The sequence below is a fragment of the Xyrauchen texanus genome, chromosome 11, assembly GCF_025860055.1.
Source record: "Xyrauchen texanus isolate HMW12.3.18 chromosome 11, RBS_HiC_50CHRs, whole genome shotgun sequence".
NCBI lineage: Eukaryota > Metazoa > Chordata > Actinopteri > Cypriniformes > Catostomidae > Xyrauchen > Xyrauchen texanus.
The window spans coordinates 39,887,476-39,913,923 of record NC_068286.1 but is presented as its reverse complement, the minus strand read 5'-3'; the positions used below and the strand labels follow the sequence as shown (position 1 = coordinate 39,913,923).

General features: G+C 35.7%; 1 protein-coding gene across 1 annotated transcript; it reads right to left on the bottom strand.

The window, feature by feature from the left end:
* Positions 1 to 565: 565 nt before the first annotated feature.
* Positions 566 to 8,978, bottom strand: chic2 (cysteine-rich hydrophobic domain 2). Its single transcript, XM_052137976.1, has 6 exons — positions 8,713 to 8,978; positions 8,278 to 8,332; positions 4,417 to 4,572; positions 2,832 to 2,888; positions 2,680 to 2,739; positions 566 to 711 (listed from the first exon to the last, which is right to left on the bottom strand). Exons 1-6 carry the CDS (start codon positions 8,844 to 8,846, stop codon positions 661 to 663), a joined length of 513 nt encoding a protein of 170 aa, XP_051993936.1. The 5' UTR covers positions 8,847 to 8,978; the 3' UTR covers positions 566 to 660.
* Between the last annotated feature and the right edge of the window lie 17,470 nt (positions 8,979 to 26,448).

Genomic DNA, 26,448 nt, shown 5'->3' with positions numbered 1-26,448 from the left:
TAAAGTCCCATCGGAGTCCAGTCGGTGCGTGGCACAGTCAACGTTTGATTGTCTTTGAATATGATCATTTGTGATAAGGAGAGATGGGAAATCTATTCATTGTGCAGTGATCGTGTCCTTTTGGCTCTCAGCTATCTGATCCTGGGTTGACCTCAACCGTTCCTTATACGTAAAAAAAAATCCATCTTTTAACAAATACAGTAACCGTGTTAAATTCTACAGATTATTCCACGCAGTTGCCCCTTCCTCAGGATGTCCTGGTCCATTCTACAGTGATTCAAGAGGTTGTTGGCAACAGGATGTCACTTAGCTTGTGTGCAGATTGTGTGATTAAGAGTAGACGGTCCGGATTGGAGCTTTCTTTCCATGGCCTCCTCGCAGGTATTGTGTAATCATGTGATAGTAAAGGTTCCTCAGTGTGTATTCATGCATGCACGAAACCAGAAGAGCACAGACATGTGCGCTAGTCTGTGCAAATGTGTATGGGTTGTAAACAGTGCTTTCTCAGTGAGAAGTGCTGTTAGTGGCCCTTAGATGTGAAGTGAGTCTCTTGCTCAGTGTGTAAAGGGAAGGGGATGAGGCCACGTGATAAAACCATGACAGTACCGGATAAAGGCACCTCAGGAAGACCACGCCGGAGGCTTGCGCTCTGGCCCGCTGCTAATCCGGCCTGAAGATGGGAATCTTGGGTAGAAACTCTATTTGGATGACCTGTACATGGGGAGAGAAAGTATGAAAAGTTGCTGAAGTGTGTAATTTCTGGAGCCTCTATCAGAAACTAGGGACTAAGTCGATACTAAAATAATGATTTAACGATACCGGTGTTTCTGCAGTACTAGTAGTACCAAGTACTAACTCAATTTGGTACAGGTGCGCTGTTTGACACATGGCTGCTTTCAAATGCTCACACGCTTGTTTGAGCTCGTGCTCTGTTATTTATTTTACATCAAAATGCTGATGATTGTCATGTCAGGGCCGGTGCTCAGAAGAAGAGTGCTCACACCCCGTGGGAAATTCGGAAAGGCAGCTGCTGCGGTATTGGAATCAGGATTGATCTGAGCATTAGACCTTGCGTTGGCTGTCTACTATGTGGTTAATAGCATATTAATAAAAACAACAATTAAAACACCCCTATATTAAAAAGAAAACAATCAAATGTTCTTAATTGTTTTATTTGATTTTCTTAGTTAACTTTTTACTTAGTACATTTTTAGTTTTAGCTGTTTATGTGTAATAACCTAAAAAACATTTTTTAGAAGCAATGTTTACATAACTGATAATTAATTATGTAACTTTTCGAATAGGCTAAAAAGTATGTGCATTAGCATATTACCTATTCTTGCTGTGGGATCGTGAATTGTAAAATATTACCAGTATTGGTACAGACTGAAATTCTGGTATCACGACAACCCATATCAAAAACAAAAGTAATAGCAAAAATAATGATTGTTTTCAAACATGGATGCAATTATTATTTGTATCTTGTTTTTGGAAAGTCAACAAGACGCGGCTATTATGCTTCTCTGTAATGTAGTAAAACATAATATTTACCAAGAAAAACATTTACATTTATGCATTTAGCAGATGCGTTTATCCAAAGCGACTTACAGTGCACTTATTACAGGGACAATCCCCCCGGAGCAACCTGAAGTTAAGTGTCACAATGGTGGTGGCCATGGGGATTGAACCAGCGACCTTCTGATTAACAGTTATGTGATTTAGCACACTACGCCACCACCACTCCAAAAACATAGGCTGGGACTTGATTTAATCCACTGGAGATCCTGGTGATGTCAGCCGAAAAGGAAAGTCATTTCAGAGGTGGAGCAAGTTTTTATATTTTGATGAAAGACTACACAAATTAAACTTTTTTTTTCTTCTCTGGTATAATGTGTATCGATTAATCATTCACAATAAGACTAAACAAGTGTCAAGTAAATGTCATGTTGACTTTAAGATCACAACTTATAATATGGCCTTTGTGGGTTTCCCAATGAAAACAACAATTATGTTTGCAAATTTGTTTAATGCCTTTAGTGGTGCAGAAATTTCACACTTCAACTTATGTCACATTTAGTCTTTTTGGAACTATGAACTATGTTACTGCCCAACTAGCTTTGGCTGTGCGTGTGTACAGGTTTTACTTTACTTGTGAGTGCCAAATATTTGAAAATGTCCTCACAAGTATAGTGAAAGTGCTAGAGAACCCATTTGTGTGGACATTTTAGCTGGTCCTTACTGGTAAAAGGCTCATAAATCACCTAAGTTATGTTTATATTTAAATCTAATGAAGTCAACAAGTTTCTGTGAGGGTTAGGTTTAGGGTAAGGATTAGAGATAGGTGATAGAATATATCTTTAGCCAGCTAAGTCTATGAGATGTCCTGTTTGTGTGTGTGTACATGTTTATCCTACATTGCGAGGATATGTCCCCACAAGTATAGTAAAACCTAAGATCACCTACATTGTGGGGCCCAGCCAGCGGTTGCCATGAGGGAAATGGCTTAAATTATATATTGTTCGACAATTTAATAATGCAAAAAGTTTTCTGTGAGTGTTAGGTTTAAGGGTAGGTATTTAATTATCGTTAGATCTGTATAAAATCCATAAAATGCATGCAAGTCTATGGAGAGTCCCCACAATGATCTTGTGTGTTTGTGTGTGTTAGTAGTTGGCTTACATATTCCATCATGTTGTTGGTTTCACACTTTCTTTTGCTTAGCCTCCAATGCAAACACAGCTAAATGAAAGGAAGAGACACGAGAAGGTAGTAAAATCAGCTATGGATGGAACGACAAATAGCACCCAAGAACGATACAAATATGTACATACCTTGTGATACAATCTGCTGTTTTCCCACTCCAATAACTTCTCTAAGGATCTGCGTGTCTACACGTCAAAGAGATACATTTAGAAATTACATAATTAATATAATTCTTCAAGAGGGCCTGTTATTAATGAGCTTTTAAATGTAAACTACACTGATCTGATCTTACTGGAGAAAAGGTTGCTAAAGAAATGTTGGTAACACTAAACAGTCTAATATACATTATTATTACAATTATTCATCTTGGTTAAGAGTAGTTTCAAAATGTTGTATGTTAACATTAGTTTATGCATTATGAACTCACATGACTAATCAATGAACAATAACATTTTTTCAAATCAATATTAACCAGGATTAATAAGTGCCGGACACACGGACATGCACATGTAAACAAATAGAACCTTATTGTAAAGTGTTATCACAATGGTTGAATATAAGATAAGCGTGAATACCACATATACGTTATAATTTCAACTCATCTTATTTAAAAAATAAATAAATAAATGTTTAGCCTACTGTAATGCACTGACAATGGAAGTCTAAGTGGCAAGGCATTCCAGAAGATTAAAGCAAGCAATGTGAAGCTTGTATGTTTGGTAAAGCATTTTATATAATTTTTCTGAACAAATATATGTATTAATTGAGCTGGGAAATTGTCTAAATAACTTTCTTTTTGAGGAGGGACTACTTTTCTAAGCGGATAAATTTTTAGGTTATGCATTAGCTATTGATTTCGGGACGTGGCATTTGCTCCATATTTTGGCATCGCAATAAGGACAATAAAGTAAATCAATTTTTTTTTTCTTTTTATATATATAGATGATAGCATCAGATATGCCTTTTTGTTTTTCTCCTTCATTCACCTTCCTGATTTCTGTTCTGTTCTCTGGATTGGAAATGTTCACAGACCAGGTTAGTAATCATTTTATCGAGTGTCATTTTAACATATTTTATGCATAATGTTTAAGTCTTCAGGATAACATTTTGTTACAGTGCAATTCTTGTCCCTTAGACTTCATCCTAACCCACTTCCAACAGTCCATTACTGTACATGTTGTTAGTTTCTACAAACTGAGGGACACGACTAAATCCATTTCTGTGGTAATCAACAGCTTGTCTCTGATTCTGTTGATAAAGCTTGACTCACACTGAACATTCCTTTAACCCTAAAAACAGGAAGAATATACAGGTACCATTGATTCATTGCTATTTTCCAACACATTAGGGCCTACGTAATACATTTCCATGTTTGTTTGTTATTTTTGTTGTCTTTTTTCTAAAATAAATGCTTTATTTAATTTGATATCTTTTAGACATCATGAAAATAACATTTAAAAGATAAGGAGCATTTGCTTTGAGGTCAGCTAAAAATGCTGCCTTATTCCTTTTAGATAAAGATTGTGAATTAATGTCAGACTTCATACACAAAGTCGCATGTCCTCAGTATTTGCAGAACCCCCTTTTGAATATTTTCACAATATTTGACAGACTCACCCATTGCTTCCCTCCCAAGAGTCTTAAATGTTTGTATCCCCCAGGATACAAACACCTTTTTAAGGTTAAGTGAATATGAACTTCTCACAAACTCACCCTTTTGCTAAGACAGATGACCGGCCACAGACTAAAGCCCAGAGTACAGCAACAGCACAGACAGCCACAAAGCAGCCAGCGAACATTCACCGGTAGAGCCTTCCTCAGACAGCTGTTCACACGATTTATGCTGGCTTTGAACTCCTCTGGCGCTACCTAGACAAGAATATGTTAGAATCTCTGAGTTTTGAATTGCTTTGTGTGCAGCAATTGAGAACCAATGAAAGATTGAAAGAGTTGCAAATCAAAACAACTGAACTGACCATCAAAAACACATTCACTTCCAGGTTAACCCATAGGTAACACTTTATAAACACTTTCATTAATAGGAGGTTAAACACATTAGGCAGTTCAGGTGCATTCAGATACGAGTGTAAATGAACATTTATGAATTATAACTTCATGACATTTCTATTTGAATTTGTACAATGATTGATTACCAATTAAACCTTAAATAAATAGGTGTTTCACCAAACATTAATACATGCCTCAGGTCTTTAAAGATATTTACCACAAATTGATCTACAAAATGCCCAGACAGTGTTAAATTCTCAAAACATAATTATTTTTATTTATTAAAAAACATTTTTCATTTATCACAGAGGTGATGCAACAATCATTTCAGTAGTACCCCCAAATTAACTTATCCAAATTATACTGGTCATGTGTTACACTTGCTATAGTTTACTTCCATGTTACTTTGTCATCAAATGGCATTGTGAAATGTACTTCATGTCAATCACTGAAACATCAACGCCACCTTAAGTAAAAAACAGCTTGTATAATATGCAGAAAATCATCCTGATATGTAGTCATCTGTATATTATGAATATAATACTCATGTGTATTGTAATAAACAAAGAAATATATATCCTGTGTTAGTAGGCTGAAATACGATAAGTATTCAATCATACAAATAATCATGAAAATCTGATATATGGAAGTGGGGAAAAAAGCAACACTATTACATTTCTTTGATCTTTAACGACCTTATACCCGTTTGGTGGTTTCACACACACACACACACACACAAGTATTTGTCTTAAGATGGTTATTTATATCTTTAGCTTTAGTGTGTCAATAGGAAATATAAATGTTAGACTCCCAAACATTACTTTTGCAAATAGAATATATTAGAATAGAAGAACAGGGAGCCCTGCAACAGATGTCATGGCACCCACAAAGCTCCCCAATGAACATTGTGTCAGTCTGAGATTACATAAAGAGATAGAAGCAACTGAGACAGCCTAAATAGATAGAATAACTGTGTTGAATTCTCCAAGAAGCTTGGAACATCCTATCTGCCAACAACCAAGAAAAGTGTACCTAGGAGATTTGTCCAGGTGTACCTAGGAGATTTTGTACTGTTTTACTGGTAAAGGTGGTCACACCAAATATTGATTTATTTTTGTTTTGTTTACTGCACTTTGTATGACATTAAGTGATAAATGCAAAGTATTTATGTCATTATTTTTGAAGACATCCTCACTATCCCAAATTTTGTCTAAAGTGTCTAAACTTTGCACAGTACTGTGTGTGTGTGTGTGTGTATATATATATATATATATATATATATATATAGACACACACACACACACACACACAGGTGGCCAAAAGTTTGGAATAATGTATAGATTTTGCTCTTATGGAAAGAAATTGGTACTTATATTCACCAAAGTGGCATTCAACTGATCACAATGTACAGTCAGGACATTAATAACATGAATAATTACTCTTATAATTTGATAACAAATTCAAAAACGTATTAAACTAAAAGTTCAACAAGTTCTCATGAAAACATCCATGTACAGCAATGACAGCTTTACAGATCTTTGGCATTCTAGCTGTCAGTTTGTCCAGATACTCACATTTCACCCCACACTTCCTGTAGCATAAATAAATATATACTGGTGGGAAAAAGTTTGGAATAATGTACAGATTTGCTGTTTTGGAAGGAAACTGGTACTTTAATTCACCAAAGTAGCATTCAACTCATCACAAAGTATAGTCAGGACATTTCTGATGAAAAAAGTCATTTTTGATCAAATCTAGACAGGCTCCATTTCCAGCAGCCATCACTCCAACAATTTATCCATGAGTAATCATGCTAAATTGCTAATATGGTACTAAAAAACCCTTTCCATTATATCAAACACAGCTAAAAGCTATTTGGTTTGTTAAATAAAGTTTAACATTGTCTTTGTGTTTGTTTTTGAGTTGCCACAATATGCAATAGACTGGCATGTCTTAAGGTCAATACTAGGTAAAAAATGGCAAAAGAAAGTAACAGCGTTCATTAGTAACTTGTCAGTCAATAGATTTTTTTGAGGAATGAAGGCAAATGCTTGACATTGCCAAAAAAACTGAAGATTTCATAAAAAGGTGTACACTACAGTCTTCTTAGACAAAGGACAACTGGCTCTAACAAGGACAGAAAGAAATGTGTAAGTGCTACAGGAATTGTGGTTTGAAATGTCACCTGAGTTTCTGGACAAACTGACTGCTAGAATGCCAAAGATCTGCATAGCTGTCATTGCTGCACGTGGAGGATTTTTGGATGAGAACTCTTTGTAGTTTAAGAATTTTGTGATAAAAATAACCAATTGTAATAGTAATTTTTCATGTTATTAATGTCCTGACTATACATTGTGATCTGTTGAATGTCACTTTGGTGAATGAAAAAACAAATTTCTTTCCATAAGAGCAAAATCTGTAACTTTATTCCAAACTTTTGGAAACCTGTATGATTTTTCACAAGTATAGCCACAAGACTACACTTATGGTGCTTTTATGGCACTTATAAATTTTTTTTGGCTCTGGACAGCCCCAGTTAAGCCCAAAGTATATTTCAGTCAGACACGAACACTGAGCGTCAATGTACAGGACATGTGACACAATTCTCAACATCAGCTTAGTACTTGAGCACTGAATGCGTGCTGCCAAATATTTCGAACCGTGCATGCATCTTTGAGTCCACATGTCCCTGGAATTATTTGCACTAATTAATGTGTCCAAAAGGTGGCAACACACACCTTTTGAGCCTCTGTTGTCACAAAGATGTGCTAGAAGAGGATGTAATCCAGGTAAAAGTTTGAAAATGACAACAGTGGATGTGCACGTCAAGAGCGCATGTGTGAGGAGGTCTGGAGATACCAGCATTTGTATAACTCGAGTCTGAAGGAATCTAAAGACATCTTTATGGGTCTAAAAACCTGAAGAGAAATAGTCCGGAGTCTTGTACACATTTCGAAATATACTTTGGGCAAGAGGTAGACCGATATATATACTTTTTGGAACTATCGTTATCGGCAAAGGTCTATACCGATAGTTGACAATAGTTTTTTCATAATTTTGCAATTTCAAAATAAGATGTATTTAATAATGGATTATATAAGAAATCCCCAATGTATTTCTGGCTTGTATGTACTTAAAAATCCCACGGTAAGCACCAAATATAGTTTTTTTCTAGTTATTAGTGGGATTTTGGTTGAACATTAAAATGCATCTAGGATTTTATTCATTTTTGACTCTTTGACTGTCCTTGTCATAGTAAAGAAGGAATAAGAAATATGAATCAATTTGTAAAAGCTATCAGCCAATTAATCGGTTATCGGCCTTTCCCATTACCTTAAATATCAGTATCAGCAAAATCCACTGTCGGCTGACCTCTACTTTGGGCTATACTATTCACTTTTGTTGTATGGAAGAGAGCAGCCTGGACATTCTGCTAAATAGGGACTAACTCCTTTTGTATTACACAGGGTTGATATGGAATCACAAGTATGATATGAAGGTGAATAGAGATGACACAATATCACGATTATCATTTCCTAGAGATGAAAAAGCATTCAAATTACACACCTTTCCCGTAAGGGCTGAGGGAAATTCCGACTCAAATTTATTGCTTAATCCAAACCTGAAGGGAGACAAAAACAACAAAACAAAAAAAATGTCAATTTAATTTTACACTCACACATTAAATGTGTCAGATTAGGTCTGTCTCTCACAATCTAGTAATCTGCCTACCTAGACAGCATATTGGATCATAGTAGGCTCATCTAAAGTAAAACAAAAAAAAAATGGTGCCTAGGTAGGAAACTCACAAGGTTTAGAGCTTATACCACACCAGTTGTACTATCTTTGCTGTTGTGTATTCACTCAGATGATACAGTTCACCGGCTCCAGCATGTCTCCTGTCTGTAAAGAAGCACTGAGCTTCTGGAGGCTTTGATTCACAAACTTATTGATTGATAATCTAAACAAATATATATTAATACGAGCCGCCGGGAGTCTTACACAGTGACGTGTCCGGATCCGCGCACTACCACCGGGTCCGGAGCGTATTTGAGCAGCTGCTCCTCCGCGGCCCTGTCCTCGTCCTCCTCTTCCTCTTCCTCCTCCTCGTAAATCTCGTCAAAGTCCTCCATCATCGCCTCCCCGCCTCGGCCTCTATGCTTCGCTAGAGAAGCGCCGAGATAGACCGCGTTTCTCACACGTTACGGTAATATTGGCTATAACGCAGTTATCACGACAGAAATCCGGATCAAAACATCAACATCCGCCGCAAATATCGTGCGGGTTTATCTCGGGTTGCATCGCGAGATTATGGAAATCACATTTTGGGAGGTTGCTTGGGTCTTTTTCAAGCAACTTGCCACCTTTATAACAAAAAAATAAATTCCTTTGTTATCTTAAAGGGATGGTTCACCCCTCGTGATTTACCCATCCTCCTGGTATCCCAGATGTGTGACTTTCTTTCATTTGCAAAACACAAATACAGATTTTAAAAGAGAATTTCATATTTGTGGTTCCTCACAATGCAATGGTGCCAAATTTGTGAAGCTCCAAAATCCACATAAAGAGAGCATAAAAGTAATCCATAAAATTCCAGTGGTTAAATCCATGTGTTCAGACACAAAAATGATAGGTGTGTGCAGGTGCGCATTATGACTAGCTAGGCTCCTGGGGCCAATTTTTTTTTTAGGAAACCTTGCCCAATTATCTTTCAAAGTTGAGATCCACGCAATCTGTTTTCATTGATTTAAGTCTCTTTTAATAGCTGTTCTGTTATTTACTGTCAGATTAACTTAAACATACAGCACGGTCATGGTAAAGAAACCGCTCAACCGAAACAGGTATGCTGAACAGCCACTGTTCTTAAAGAGACAGTAGCATTTTAACTTTTGTTATACATAATGTAAACTCAATGTAAATACTGCAAATTATGCATACAAAAACAAGAATGTAACAAAATGTGTAATAAATACATAAACATGCATATATTAAAAGGGGCAATAATACATTGTGACATTTTTAACTTCATCAAGCACTTTAAATGTAAAGAATTTAACATATAGACTCCTACAGCATGTACTGGGGGTTTGGTGAAACTTTGCAAAGATTTCAGGCAATTCTGGCTTGTGCTGCTATATCTTTTCTAACTCATCTGAATGATGGGGTGTGTTCCATTCAGAAATGATTATCCCTACACCCTTTTTCATTCAGAGAATTTACCTCCATTGTGAGAGCTTCGAATGGCTGAAAGATGTGAGGCACAAAACTAGCGGTCATTTGGTCATTTTATTGTAAATTCGGTTTGCAATGACCATACACCTTGGCTGCCATTATTATTCTTCCATCGAAAATCCCTGTGAAGGGATCATGTAAGCCAAAATCCATTAAAGTAGATTATATTAACAGAATGTTTAAATGAGCTTACAAGTTTGAATGTTCATGATTTCAAAACTTCAGTGGTCATAACTTACACACAAGCCCTTTAAGATGCTTTCTTTGTTTCTTTCTTATTGTAAGACCTGTAAAATATTCTAACTTCAAGCCTTTAAACATTCAGACAAGGTTTTGTCAAACCAACATTACAGTTTGTCCGAAAAACGTAACGTTTCTAGGTCAGTACTTTTATACCACACAATATAAAATATCAATATCTTCTTTGTAATATTGGGGAGAAATGCAGTTATAGCAATGAATAGTATAATAAATATTTTTGTTCGACAGCACTTTTCATACAAAGCATAAAGCTTAACCCTATAAAGCCTAAAGTATTAAATAATAGTACAAAATTTCAAATTTTTAAAGAGTGGGTCAAATAAATGTAATTAGAAACAGGAAGGCAAAAGGGTTCTATAAGCAGGCTGGGGGCCCTCATATTCACAGGGCCTTATTGAGGGGAACTTGTATAAGCTGACAGATGTGGGGGCCACATATTCAAGCGTATATAAACATTTGTCTTCAAAGTTGATGGGCTGGTAGACCTTGCAGCCCAGGGCCCCTAGGTCCCTGGTAGTCAAGGGCCCTAGGCACTGGCCCGGTCTGTAATACACCTATGGGTGTGTGTATGAGAAACAGATAAATATTTAAAGGTTCACTCAGTATTTTCCCCCCTCATTTACAAAGGTTTATTTCTAAAGAAATGAACAAAAGAAATAGTGCCATTAATATGAATATATACAGTTGAAGTCAGAAGTTTACATACACTTAGTTTGAAGTCATTAAAACTAATTTTTTAACCACTCCACAGATTTCATATGAGCAAACTATAGTTTTGGCAAGTTGTTTAGTACATCTGCTTTAACACTTTTCCAACAAATGTTTACAGACAGATTGTTTCACTTTTAATTGATTGTATCACAATTCCAGTGGGTCAGAAGTTTACATATACTAAGTTAACTGTACCTTTAAGCAGCTTGAAAAATTCCAGAAAATGATTTCAAGCCTTTAATTAGCTTTTGACAGGCTAATTGATTAATTGGATACTATGCCCCAAATTTTCTATATCTTAAAGGTGTTCCATCTTGTCTGAGGCTCAATTTAAAATAATTATTAAAATTACATGACCACTCATGTAAGATGAAGAGTTATCAGTAATCTTATGACCAGTAACATTTATTCTACATCAGGCAGGGGTGCCTCATGGGGCAGCCATGTTAGTATCACATGACCAGCTGAATACTACTCATTTAATCTCAGTAACTGCCCTGTTATTGGACACTTTCATTCATTGAATAAATTAATCCTGGTTTACTGTGCATAGTGAACATCTACAATGGCATTGTTACCTGAAAACAACACTTTGAATGATGCAGCATCCAATGTAAAAAATGTCAGTAATTTTAACAGTAAAATAGTGTAAAAATACTACAGAAATAAAATGTTAATTGATTAACAAATATTAACTGTAAAATATACAGTAAAATTTTTAATATATTTTAAAAGTCAATACAGTAGTTTTTACAATAAAATGTAAAATGATGTAAAAATTAAATCATTGAAATGTAAAAAGAACGATTTTCCTGTATAATTAATGGTGAAAAGAACAAGAGAGTACATGCACTTTTTTTACAGTAAATTATTGTTAAAATTACAGTAAAAAACAGTAATCGGGCATTCCCACAATTCCCTGCATGGCCCATTACATGTCATTATATTTTATGGGAATAGTTATGTTTCTTCATGTTTTTAATATCAGTTATGTACACTGGGGTGTTCTGTGTTATATTTGATGTAAATTAGTTTATTTAAATGTCACATGTGTTACCATGATGGTGATTAGTGTTTGTGTGAGTGATTTTGAGAGCTTTCTCCATATGTGTATTGGTCATTGCTCCTGGAGGAGGTACTACTGATGAATGTAATATCATCATGTGGCCTTCTGAACTTACTAAAATGATTAACTAATACCTCATAAAGTAAACAACAGATTTTTACAGTGTAAGAAGGCATATTAATTGTATTTATTTTACTGTACATTTTTTTTTACAGTGCCAGCATGTTATTTACAACCATTTTAAACTGTAAAATGTACAGGTTGTTATGTAAAGTGGTTTACATTTAACTGTATTTTTTACAGAATTACCACAGCAAATTTTTTTTTTTGTAAAAACAACAGTTAGGTTTACAGTGTAGGTAAGTTATTAAGACATTAAAAAATTACCAATACGTATTAAAAATTAGTGCACCTTTAATTATTTTTTATCATAAATTCTCCTCTTTCCCAAGTTGGGTGTAATATGCATGAAGAATGTGAATCCCCCAAAATAGAAGGAGAATGTGAAAATGGAGATTAACAGACCTTATTCATACTAGTGCCATCTTTGATTTTTAATAGGAATGAAAACAAATCTGTGAGGGATAGAATTACATGGATCACTCCACGGACAAAACATTGATCAAATATCTTTCCAAGAACATTAAAGAACTCCAGACAACATGAGTTATAGAAAATCAGATGTGATCATGGAGCTTTTATACAGCTTTATTCCGTTCATGCCATTGAAGAGATGGTAAGTCTATATCCCTCACAGCCCATTGTTGTTGTTGTTTGTATTTAAACGGCATATTCCTCACGATCCGTTGTCATTCCCATTTCAAATCAAAGATGGTGCTAGTGTGAATAAGAAACAAAGTAGGGAGGAGAATTTATAGTAAAAAAGTGCTTAAATATTTATCTATTTCTCACCCACACCTATCATGTCACTTCTGAAGATATGGATTTGTGTCATCTGGATGTGGAGTCATCTGGAGTACTTTTATGTTGACCATATGTGGATTTTAGAGCTTCAATTTTCACCCATTCATTTGCATGGTATGGACCTACTACAGAGCTGAAAAATTCTTCTAAAAATCTTCATTTGTGTTCAGATGAAAGAATATCCCATATACATCTGGTATGGCATGAGGGTGAGTAAATTATAAGAATTTATATTTTTGACTTTAAAGACACCTATAGCTTCCTGTAATTTTCCTCCCTGTTTTAGTTTCGTTCATAAATTTTGAGGACTATAAAGGATTATAAAGTTTAAGTAATTATCATAATTACCGAACTATTATTCAAACTATTATTCGAACTGACAAAGTCTACGGTCTTGAGCAGCATATTAGAATGATTTCTGAAGGATCATGTGACACTGAAGACTGAAGTAATGATGCTGAAAATTCAGCTTTGATCACAGGAATAAATTACAGTTTACTATATATTCAGATAGAAAACAACTGCATTTTTAATCAAATAAGCCTTGAAAATGCAGCAGAATGGTGAGCAGAAGAGACTTCTTTCAGAAACATTAAAAAATCTTAATGTTTTCAAACTTTTGACAAAATTTTGACTAGTACTAATATATATATATATATATTGTGTGTGTGTGTGTATATGTGGAAACTTGTGACTCAATGAATTAAGAAGCCAAAATGATTTTACTTTTGAAATTGAATTACTGTGTAGTATCAAACATCCATTAACACAAATAATGTACCACACAGAATAATAGACTTGAGAAGCACGACTTCCAGAAAAGCAGATACTACTCCAAACAGGAGTAGGAAAACAAGGGTGTGTGGCATATAACAAAAATGCAGAGGGACACTGTGACAGACTTTGTATTGGCCTGAGGCAGGGGGACTCCAGAAGGGTAAGGCCTTCTTCCACTGCGGCCTGAAGATGAGCCATGCCAGAAGCCTGCAGTACAGCAACAGAAGTACAAACATATGGAACTTCCCGGGTGACTTGTGTGCTGAGACCACAATACTGTGAGGAGCACTGTTTTGTGAAGGAAACACATGCACGTTTTTCAACAGGTCCACTTTCAGTCTTTTCCCCCTCACAGATGGATCTGCATGGAGGAATTCAGGACAAGGAGAGAGGTATGAATTCCTCTTCCTCTTTTTGGGTGGAACCGCTAGGCCTCTCCAGTTTTCAACAGCGTTTTCATATGTTGGATGGATGTTTCTGACATTGTCAGATTTCCCAGAACAGGAAGCATCCATTTCTGGTTTTCCATCTACACTGCAAGTTGTGGTGGGTAGTGGATTGGCTCCTGTGATGATCACTGTTACAACAGCTGCATCCGCTTCACCTTTTTCCTCACCTTTTTGTTTTGCAGAACAAATTTGCATGTTGCAATGAATCCATCCACCCGAATAGGCAAGTTTTCATGCTTGGAAAAGGCCACGTTTGATGTTTTTGAAATCTGCTTCAACATTGGCTGAACTTGCGGTGATGTTGGTGCTTCGAAAGTGAGGGATCATTACCCCTGTCCAGAGTGGTATGTAACTTGCTAGCCAGATTATATTGGGAATAATCTCAGGGAGGAAGTGCATATTATCATGATCCCCATTACCTACGGCAAGTGACCTTCTCTCCTCTCATATGTCTGTTACCCACTGTCGTAGGTCTGTCTGTGTTTGGTCACATGGATCCATTTCCAGGTCCTCACCCTCTACATCTGGAATTATGACACATTCTTCTGCAATTCTGGCTTTCAGGTATTTCTTGCACCTTTCTGATATGAGGGGGGCTCCAGAACTGTCATTGCCCTCTGCTTCACTGAGAGCCACAACAGTAATACTGCATAGTAGCTCTCTTGCATCGTCCATGGAATGTGATGTGAGAAGCTATGCCATTGACCTCACAAAGAAATCTTTAATGTGATTGTGTTTTTTCTTCAAGCAGTCCCACTGGCAGATCAAACAAGGTAGCACTTTTGCTGACTGTTTACCGAGTAAGACACCATAACACTCATTGACGTAGGTATTTAGATCAGGATGAGGAGTAAAAGCCTTGACCAGAGCTCCGAGCAAAGCCAGAGAAAAGTCACTCACAACCTCTTTTGGAGTTGGTGTACCTGCACGTATCCATTCTGTCAGCCAATGTGTTATTGCATTAACATTGTGTCTCTCTGACTGCATTTGCACCTCTGGGACACTTGAGCTCTCATCCCCTGCCAGAATGCCCTGATATAAGAATATACTGTATGGCCAGACTTGCCATTTGGTCTCTGTAGTTTCCTCACTACTGAGCCAGTTGCATCAAAACTCACAGTGGGGTTAGTAGATGTCTTTGAGAATGACTTGTACATATACATTTGTGTTTGACTCCAATAGTGACAGAAAAACTTGTTCAGTCCAATGTCTTTAATGCGACCACTGTGTGGTGCACTGTATTTTAACATCTGCAGTGAAACCATGGGATCCTTGTCGCCTAATTCTAAATAATTTCTCTCTTGCTTTGTGCAGGGTGGCCAAATTAGGCAGATGACTTGGCTCAGGATCTCCAAAATACATCAGCTTTGTTGCCTCTGATGCCCTCCATACATGGGGTTCCATTCTACCCTCACACAGTTCTTTGGCTATCTGCACATGCAAGTTACCAGACATTGCACGCTTGGAACAGCCAGTGTGCAGGGAGTCATCAGTGTTTTTAATTAAACACTTGAGCACCGTTGGGCTGTTCATTTCACGCACTCTGTCACATTTTCTGTATTTCTCTTTGGCTGATGGATAGACCTTGGCTCTTTTAAAGGCAAATGTGCAGGGGCATTTCACTTCTTGCAATATGTGATTATTTATCACATGTGTCCAGATGCCAGGCTTCAAAATTGTGTATTCCCTTTTTGGTGTTTTAGAGAACTTGTTGTATTTAACTGTTTCAGGCATGAATTCAATCCATTTCTGAAATGGAACTTCAATTCAATTCAATTCAATTCCAATTTTTCAATTCAATTTTATTTGTATAGTGCCTTTCACAACACACATCGTTTCAAAGCAGCTTTACAGAATATCAGCATTAACAGACGATAAGACTGTAATGTCTATAATGTCGATGAAACATCATTGTGTAATTTAGATAAAATACGATTTTTAATAGTGTTTAAGAATAATTAAATGATAATTGTATTAATAACCCCAGTGAGCAAGCTGTAGGCGACTGTGGCAAGGAACACAAAACTCCATAAGATGTTGATTAATGGAGAAAAATAACCTTGGGAGAAACCAGACGCACTGTGGGGGCCAGTTCCCCTCTGGCTAACATTATGAATGTAATGTAAATATTAATTATGTATGTGTAAAATCATGGTTTAAAATTATTAAACTAAGTAAGGGTTAAGGGTCAGTGTTTAAACATCGATTGTGTTTGAACTGTAAGATTAATGACCACAGTCTTTGAAGTCCATATTGATTAATTGCAGAAGTTCACATAGATGCAATTGTCCTTGTTAATTGGCTGATGAAGGCTTTTGTTGGTAATAGTTAGTCTAAGCATTCCATTTCAAGATCGTAGTCCATCAATAGACCGAGGTGATGCAGGTGGAGTTGGCATTTAATGATGTCTGAAGTGATGTTTGGCTGACACCGGCTGCATTTAGTCGTCATCATTCTGCGACATGTAGCAGAGTCCAACATGAAGCAGGAATGGTGCTGGATCCAGCCGGTTCTGGTGACCTCAGGATAGGAGTCCCGAGGTTGAGACAGGGAAACAAATAAAAAGATGTAAGCATAGATGCCATTCAATTTATTGCAGAGTTAGAGATCATGATCAATGTTTCTGGTTCCGGCAGACCCAAATAAAGCAGCCTAATTGTGGGTTGGAGGATAAATTAGGTGTATGCCTGGCTAAATAGATCAGTCTTTAGTCTAGACTTAAACTGAGAGAGTGTGTCTGCATCTCGAAAAGTGTTTGGGAGACTATTCCATAGTTTAGGTGCCAAATATGAAAAGGATCTACCTCCTTTAGTGGATTTTGATATTCTAGGAACTATTAACAGGCCAGAATTTTGCGATCTTAATGAACGTGTTGGAATATAGCGTGGTAGATCACTTAAGTACTGCGGAGCTAGACCATTTAAAGCTTTGTACGTAGTTAATAGAATTTTAAAATTAATATGGAATTTAACAGGTAGCCAATGTAACGATGATAAAATGGGGCTAATATGATCATATTTCTTGGTTCTCGTCAGCACTCTGGCTGCTGCATTTTTAACCAATTGAAGTTTATTTTTATTGATCTTGCTGGACATCCTCCCAGTAATGCATTACAATAATCTAGTCTTGAGGTCATGAATGCAACCGAGAGCATTTGCCTTAATTTAGCAATATTTCTTAGGTGGAAGAATGCTGTTCTACAAACATTTGTAATTTGATTTTCAAAGGACAGATTGATCTTCAAGACATTCAAGATCAAAAGTCCAGCAATCTTTTGGTCTGGGTGAAAGGGACCCTGGCTCAAAATCAGTGTCATCAGTCCTGCCATTTGTTTCTTGAGTAAACCCTAAAGCAGTCCAGATGTTGTGTATTTAATTTAACAAAATTGTATAGAGCCATTGCAGTGATCTTGTTTTCTAGCTGCTTACTAAGCTCTGTCCAGATGCTCTGATTAGGAGTAGCTATGCTATTTTGGACTTATTTTTTGATGAACACAGGACTGTGAAAATGGAATCTCTGTCAACTGCTGGTTTCTTGGACATCTGGCAAAAGCAAAACATAATTACCCACTTAAATAATCCTGACTCAAAAAATGTCATGTTCAGTATAAATTTGTTTTCATTACTGAATTGGTCTGAATATAAGGATAATATAGTAATAATATATAAAGATAATGTATCTTATATTATGACCAATATGGTAATGTTGACCCCCAGATGCACAATGTATTCAAAAAACTAACATGGTCACATGTAAAACTGTATTTAGCATGTATTTGTATTAGCAATGAGTATTCTGTTCAATAAACATTGACAATCTTAGCACTCTTGAATGGTGTACAATTATTTTTGAAGTTAACAAATACTATTGTAACTGGCAGTGTTAAAACATTGTCCAAAAATGTCCAACTTACATTGGCCAAAAATATATTTTAGTAACGACTTTTTCACTACTAAATCTACACTAATTTCCACAAGGGCATCTTGAACAGAAGTGTCACTTGACCCTAGTGGTGGCAGTGAAGTATAGCAGATGATACTCCATGTAAATAAATAAAACGTTCAATCAGGAAACACCAGTGAATGAAGTAAAGATAATTGTTTATTGAACAAATTATGTGATGATTAGTCTTGACAGAAATTCTTCTATGTTTACAGCACAAACTTTTGGGACTATTTTGCCGACGTTTTGCGTTGGGTGGGGGGCCAACTTCACGCAGGTCCGTACAGCCATTCCTCCTCCCGCATCAGTAGTGTTAATTGGTTTTATCCGCCTCCTCTGCAGACATCTCCTTTGGGAACTAAAATGCGCTCCAGAACCCAAAGACAATGCCAGAATCCACCAATTCCGAAAAGACGCACGAATATTGCGGTGGGAAGAACAGAACCACACTTACGTCTACAGACAACACACGTATGTATACGGAGCTGTCCACCTTTACAACAGACTCTGCAGAATGTTCTTGCAGGCTTGACGAGATCAGTTCCGGTTCGAGGATGTACAAATTAAAAGTCGCTACTTTTAAAATGTCAGATGCAAATAAAGTAAAATTAAATTCAATTAAAGTAACGTGACAGTGTCATCATGTAAAATGATGTAAGCTTATCTCACTCTTGTGTTTGTTTGTTTGTTTGCTTGCTTGCTTGCTTGTCTGTATGTCTGTCTCAGAATAATATTTTACAGTAATCAAATCATGGTTGGTGTGTCTTGGTACATGTTGTAGTCCAAAAACCTGGATGAGAATTAGCATTTTGAAGTCGTTTTGGATTTTTGAGTAATAGGGTCTGTGGTAAATATTACTTGAAGATACTTGGACGTTTCACATTTGAACGTGAATTTTGATTTGTTTGTTTTTTAGTATGTTGCTAGATAATATGCCTAATACAGTTTTTGTCAGGTATTTTCACTCACATGCTTGTGGTATTTGTAGTCCTTATTTAGCAACTCGTTAGCAGCATATATTTTTTAAATACTGTGTGAAATTTATGTTGTCGAACAAAACGTCCAAGTGTTTATAAGTATAGTTTACCGCATACCTTATTTTACTCATAAATGGAAAACTCCCATTATAAAAACCCATAAGAAATTTGCGAGGGGAACCCATGGTGAATTAGCCTTCCGGGTTCACCTGATCACAGATGTATGTACTGTATATATACTATATTTACATGTACTGTATATAGTTAGATGTAATCTCACTTTGTGCGGGAACTTTTTTAGGAAACACACTAAATAATCAGTGCCCTCCCAACATACTCACGCACACTTCCCACCAGGCAAATTCATATTAATATTAATTAATTACTATTTCACAAGTTCTCTCTCTTTACTTAAATAGAGCATTTCAGTACAGAAAGCGTACTGAACAGAAACAACAAAATAGAAATATCAAAGACACAGATGACTCAAATTTTTGCTAAAACTATAAGTTTTAATTTTATTTACATTTTTGAAAATACATTTTCATTTTTTAAATATTTTCTGATTCTCTACTCTTATTTAATAGGTGGCTAATTAAACAATGTCTATCTTAAGAGCTACAAACTATTGGTATAAAACTATTCTTTAACAACTTATGTGACTTTAATTAACTAATTAACATTTAGTTTAGATTACAACCCTACTTCATTCTTTAATCCATTTTTTATGATGTGTATTTGTTTTTATATATGTATGCAAATGTTGTACTCTGTTGAGTACTGTGTTGTTTGATTCCTCCCTTAGTGACTGATCTTCTAATGCTAGGTGTGCAGGTTAACCTCATTGACCAGTTACAGGAAACCAAATGAGCTGTGTGCAGGCTTACATTACTGTGAGTGTTTGATAACCACATACTCAGAGAGAGCGATACTCTTTCTTCCTCACTAAGCATGCATATACAATGGGCCTCGAAAAGTATTTATACACCTTAAGTCACACTTAAAACATGTGCATGAATTGCAATACATAAGAAAATATTAGACCAAGTGGCATCTGGAAACAAACGATTCTAAACTTTTCTCAAAACTTTTTAAGCCATTTCTGCAATTGCTGGCCCTAGTGTCATTTGTAGTGGATATTTGAACTCATTTATCAATATAGTTCCCACAGGTGTCCACTATCACACTATGTGAACATATGACAAGTAGTAGTAGTATTATATTATGTTATTAGTATTTCACTGTTTTAGAAAACTAAGATTCTTTTTACTTTTGCTTGAAAAGTGTGCTTTTGTCATTTGTTTGATTTAAGCAGTGGCATAGACAAGGGTGGGAATTAGACCCAGGTCCACCCAGAATATTTGGGATTATTCTTTGAATTCAAATATATATTTATAAAATAGTAAAAAAAAAAAAAAAAGAAAAGAAAGAATAAATTCTGATTTTGAAAGTGTGAAAGAACTGTTTGATTGTGCTGCTTCTCAGTTGTTAAGGAACATTTGGTAGAAAATAAAAATACATTCGGGGCAAAAACTTGGCCCATCTATTTCTGTTGAGGCCCACCCAAATGTAATTCCCTGGCTATGCCCTTGGATTTACGTACAAAATTACATTAAGAGGCCACTGTAAATATGGAATATATATAAATACTTTTATAACAATTTTCAAATGAGGATTTTAACTGTTACACCTACTGGCACATTTTCCTGTCAGACTCCCCAGCCACAGAAAGAAATTAAGACTATGAGTTTAGGTGAAGTACTGCATGGACCTGTTCTCAACAGCGCTGTCAGAGCTATTTTTAACACTCTCAAAAGGCAAACATTCCTGTGGATCCCAAAAGTAAAGCATGTCTCAGGGGTTGAAAGTACTCAATGAATGAAGACATCATCAAGGACATTCTCATGACATCTTATTAGCCGCAGGGCCCATCAATTTTAAATCTTCTCACCCAGAAACACATCTGAGAAAAGTGTCCGTCAATGCTTTTGCCCATTTTTTACACTGAGTTTGTCTCATCAGTCACCATAGACATGCTGTTGTAATTAAAAACTTTTCATTTTAAAATCAACTTTTGTTAAAAAAAAAAAAATCTCTTTTACATTTGGTTCAAGGTTATTAGCTAAGGAATAGCCTTTCTATGTTTTATTCATTGCTTTGAGTCAACTGAAACCTCTCATTGTGAATTAATTACATAAGATGCTTGTCGTGAATGCACTCTAGCCCAATTTGTCCTTAAAGGACTCCATGGCACAGGAAATGCAGAGTACAACCTTACATGCCTACCTTTGCCTTAGATGGTTTTTGTGATTACAAACCCTGCAAATCATCGTCGACATCAATGGAGATCAAGGAGATTCCTGTAAAAGGGCTTTTATAAAAGTAAATAAATTGGCCAAATTAAGATTATGAAGCTGAAAGAATGTACCTGAATGCTATGGACTCTGTCTATAGCCTTTAAAATACCATGTTCTTCAACCACCAAGCCAGGACCTGATGGAGGTGAAGAGCATATGCATCAATAGTCTCCAGACAGAAAATCCCTAAGCACTTTCAGAGCATCCAACATGTCAAACTGCATCTATAGTCCCAGATCCCTTGCACACTGAAATTTAACATGCTTTTCCTTGAGTGGAGGTTGCAGCCAACTAATTATTAATGAGAAAGGAAGTAACCATGTGCATTTGTGCCTAATGGAAAGCGATACATGGACTCTTCGAGCATCTTTGGCAACCGTTATATCTATCAAAAGCTCTGACCTCTTTCTGTGGCCAGAGCTGAGTTAGTCTGAACTTTGTGGTTGACCTAGGGTCATCTCCAAAAATTTACAATCCAAAAATGTATTTATCCCTTTGTTAAAGGGATAGTTCACCCACAAATTAAAATTCTCTCATGATTGAACTCTCATACCATCGCAGATGTGTATGACCTTCTTCTGCAGAACACAAATGTAGATTTTTAGAAGAATATTTCAGCTCTGTAGGTCTATACTATGCAAGTGAATGGGTGCCAAAATGAATTTGAAGCTCTAAAATCCAAATAAAGGGATCATAAACGTAATCCATATGACTCCAGTGGTTAAATACATGTGTTCAGACTTGATATGAGAAAAAGATGAATATTTAAATTTGCACTCAGCGATTCCTGAAAAACACTGTTGATATTCGAACTCAACAAAACAAACACACCCCTCCATTCAGTGCTCTTTTGGAAGCTCCGCGCCTCTTGGAGGTCTCTCCACTGTTGTAAAGCTTCGCCGATGTTGACGTGGCACCTAGCCCTTGACTTATCATAATCTATATTTTTTAGTTTAGATTTGTTTTGAAATTACTTACACATCGAAGTGCATAACTGTTTAAGCGCATCAACTCTGTACCTCGTGTGGATCTCTTTAATTGACATACAAATCACTATAATGGCGACAAACAAAAACAACATATTAGGTATAAGTTGAGCTCTAAATAATCACTAAATGACAAATAACTGCAAGTTACAACAAATACAATAACAGCAGTGCAAATAATATCGGCAAACAGTAAAGCTATGAGCAGTACATAGTCATTTGCATAATTTATTCATACCACAATGCATTTCTGGGAGCTGAAGTGCGAATGCTCCCGCCTGATAAACATGCAGAAAATAAGTCATGAAAATTTTTACTTTGTAGCTATTTGAATTTTTGATTCTTAGACATTGTTTAAAGGATAGCAGAAACAACGCTTGTCAAAGAATTGGTCTTTTCACTTTTTCTCAAGAAGAATCTGGGGAAGGAATTAAAACTCTACAGATATAAAGATGGAATAGATTGAAAATGTGAGCAGATAATCTGCAAATTATCTGCAAAAATCTACACTTTAAGATGTACAGTTGAAGTGAGATGTTTACATACACGTAGGTTGAAGTTGAAACACATTTTTTAACCACTCCACAGATGTTGGCAAACTATAGTTTTGGCAAGTCGTTTAAGACATCTACTTTTTGCATCACATGAGTAATTTTTACGACTATTGTATACAGACAGAATGTTTCACTTTTAATTGACTATATCACAATTCCAGTGAGTCAGAAGTTTGCATACGCTAAGTTAACTGTGCCTTTAAGCAGCTTCCAGATAATTATGTCATGCCTTTAGATAATTAGCCAGTTAGCTTCTGATAGGATGTGTACTGAATTGGAGGTGTTCCTGTTGATGTATTTTAAGGCCTACCTTCATACTCAGAGCCTCTTTGATTGACATCATGGGAAAATCAAAAGAAATCAGCCAAGCCCTCAGAAAAAAAAAAAAAAAAACTTGCGGACCTCCACAAGTCTGGTTCATCATTGGGAGCAATTTTCCAAACGCCTGAAGGTACCATTTTCATCTTTACAAACAATAGTACGCAAGTATAAAAACAATGGTACCATGCAGCCATCATACCGCTCAGCAAGGAGAAGCCTTCTGTCTCCTAGAGATGCGAAAAGTGCAAATCAATCCAAAAACAACAGCAAAGGACCTTGTGAAGATGCTGGAGGAAACAGGTATACAAGTATCTATATCCACAGTAAAACAATTCCTATATCGATATAACCTGAGAGGCTACTCACCAAGGAAGGAGCCAACGCTCCAAAACCGCCATAAAAAAGCCAGATTATAGTTTGCAGGTGCACATGGGGACAAAGATCTTACTTTTTGGAGAAATTTCCTCTGGTCTGATGAAACAAAAATGTAACTTTTTTGCCATAAAGACCATTGTTATAATTGGAGGAAAAGGGTGAGGCTTGAAAGCTGAAGAACACCATCCCAACTGTGAAGCATTGGAGTGGCAGCATCATGTTGTACTTCGCAAAATAAATGGCATCACGAGGAACGAAAATGATGTGGATATATTGAAGCAACCCCAAGCATACCTCCAAAGTTGTGGTAGAATGGCTCAAGGACAAAAAGTCAAGGTATTGGAGTGGCCATCACAAAGCCCTGACTTCAATCTGATAGAAAATTTGTGGGCAGAACTAAAAAAAGTGTGTGCGAGACAGGAGGCCGACAAACCTTACTCACCAGTTATGTCTGGAAGAATGTGCCAAAATTCCAGCAACTTATTGTGAGAACTTGTGGAAGGCCACCTAAAACATTTGACCCAAGTTAAACAATTTAAATCAATGCTACTAAATACTAACATATTGTATGTAAACTTCTGACCCACTGGGAATGTGATAAAATAAATAAAAACTGAAATAAATCAATCTCTCTACTATTATTCTGACATTTAAAAAAGTAGTAATCAAATAAAGTAGTGATCCTAACTGACCTAAGACAGGGAATGTTTTCTATCATTAAATACCAGGAATTATGAAACATTTAGTTTAAATGTATTCGTCTTAAATGAGTATGTAAACGTCTGACTTCAACTGTATATTTGTTTTTATAGATTTTTTTTTACATAAAAAAAAAAAATATATATATATATATATATATATATATATATATATATATATATATATATATTTTAAATAAACTTTTACACATAGTTTTGTGAGTAATTGACATAAAATTGTAATCATTGTCATTAGCATCCTGCTGTGTGACACTTTCTTCATCAAACTATTTTAAACAACATTTTATGATCTTGTATAGCTTTATATATATATATATATATATATATATATATATATATATATATATATATATATATATATATAAAGTTGAAAGGAAACTTTGAAGGAATGCTGAATTGTAGAAATATTTTTATATGTTATTTAAGTTATATGGTGTGGTGTGTTGCAGGCTGGGTTTAGTGGGCTGCTCTGGGACAGAAAAACCAGGCTCACTTTATAGTCCAAATCCGCCCCTGCCTATAAGTTAATGACTAATAGTTCATTTACAAATGCATTATATATCATCGATTTGCGGTTATAACAACATGCATAAAAGGGTGACTTTCCTGCAATACATTTCGAATAGTGAGTTATTAACCTCACATGTTATAAATGGTTAATAACACTTATTCAACATTAGTTACCAATGAAAAAGTAACTTAGTTGTAAATTGGACACTTATGAAGAATTTATTAAAGAGTCGCCAACATTAGAAACCTATGTACATACATTTCCATGTGATTTAATAGTGATCAGGCTTTATTTTAAGCTGTGAATGAGCATAAAGACCTGAAGAGTGTTTCTGCAGAGGACTTTAGGTAACAAGGTCTAGGTAAGTTAACTTGGTACTCCACTCAGAGTAGCATCATTCTTTTGGCATCAACGTGACAAGGACAGTGACAAAACAAATGAGTCGAGAAGAGACATTTCAGTAATGAATGTAAACACAAAGCGGACTGTTACAAAATGACATAATCCCTCATTTATTCTAACTAATATTTTAGTGTTTGCTGCATTGTGACATACAGTAAATCATAGGGATTTTATGTTTTTGATTAATTTAAGTATGAATAAGTGTATTTATTGTGCATTTATAACATGATGCTCTGTATATGGCATTGCATGAAACGTGCCCTATTTCATGGTGTTATAACAGGTTATAAATGATTTATGAAGCATTTATAAATGACATATTAGTCATTAATGAACCCCTTTATAATGCCTCAACAAAGGAAACATTAATAAAAAAGTGTTACCAAAAAAGCATGCACCCAACCCTAGTCCTCCAAATCTAGTGCAACAACTTAAAGATACCTGAGGCCCCATTTGGGGTTCCGCAGATGTCACACTATTGGAACCCGCTTATATCACTCAAGGGTTTGAAACATTTGCCAAATGATGAGGTTAATGAAGGAACAGTTGACAGTTTTTAACGTTCTGCCAGGAACTAAGAGCAAGTTTCAAAGAACTTAAAGGGTGCTTATTGGTTCTTCCGAGGGTTCCGCCAGGCGAGCCTCTGAGGAACCCCAAAGATGCTTTGAAAATCTTTAAAAGGTAGGTTGAAGTCAATTATTATGATATGCATCTTGTATCTGGGCAGTGTTGGATTAGTTACTCTCAAAAAGTAAATCATTACTAACTACTAATAACATCTATACTAATTACTCTGTATGAAAAGTAATTCCATTACTTATTACTTGCTTTTTAAAACCCTTATCAACCTCGACCAGATTAAAAATTTAAGGGTAGACATGAAACTGTTCTTTTAATTATTTCAAATAAATCATATACAATTACTAAATTATTAATGAACTTTCCAAATAATTTAAGGGGGCAGCGTTAAATTTGAAAACATATATTTTAACATTAGATGTTAAATTTCTATTTTAAATTCACTCTTGTTTTATATAGAATTGCTCTATATTCTATTCAGAATTTAACGCAATTACATCAGAAGTAACTGTAATTGAATACCTAAAAAAATAAGCGTAATCCCTTACTTTTCTTTTTCCATTGAAAAAGTAATTTAATTACAGTAATGAATTAC

Excerpts from the sequence above, each read along its gene's own strand:
- chic2 (XM_052137976.1), bottom strand. The coding sequence starts at position 8,846 with ATGATGGAGGACTTTGACGAGATTTACGAGGAGGAGGAAGAGGAAGAG. Across the intron at positions 8,333-8,712 it reads GGATCCGGACACGTCACTGT|GTTTGGATTAAGCAATAAAT; the intron begins GTAAGACTCCCG and ends GTCTCCCTTCAG. Across the intron at positions 712-2,679 it reads CCAACAACATGATGGAATAT|GTCATCCAAATAGAGTTTCT; the intron begins GTAAGCCAACTA and ends CCCCATGTACAG.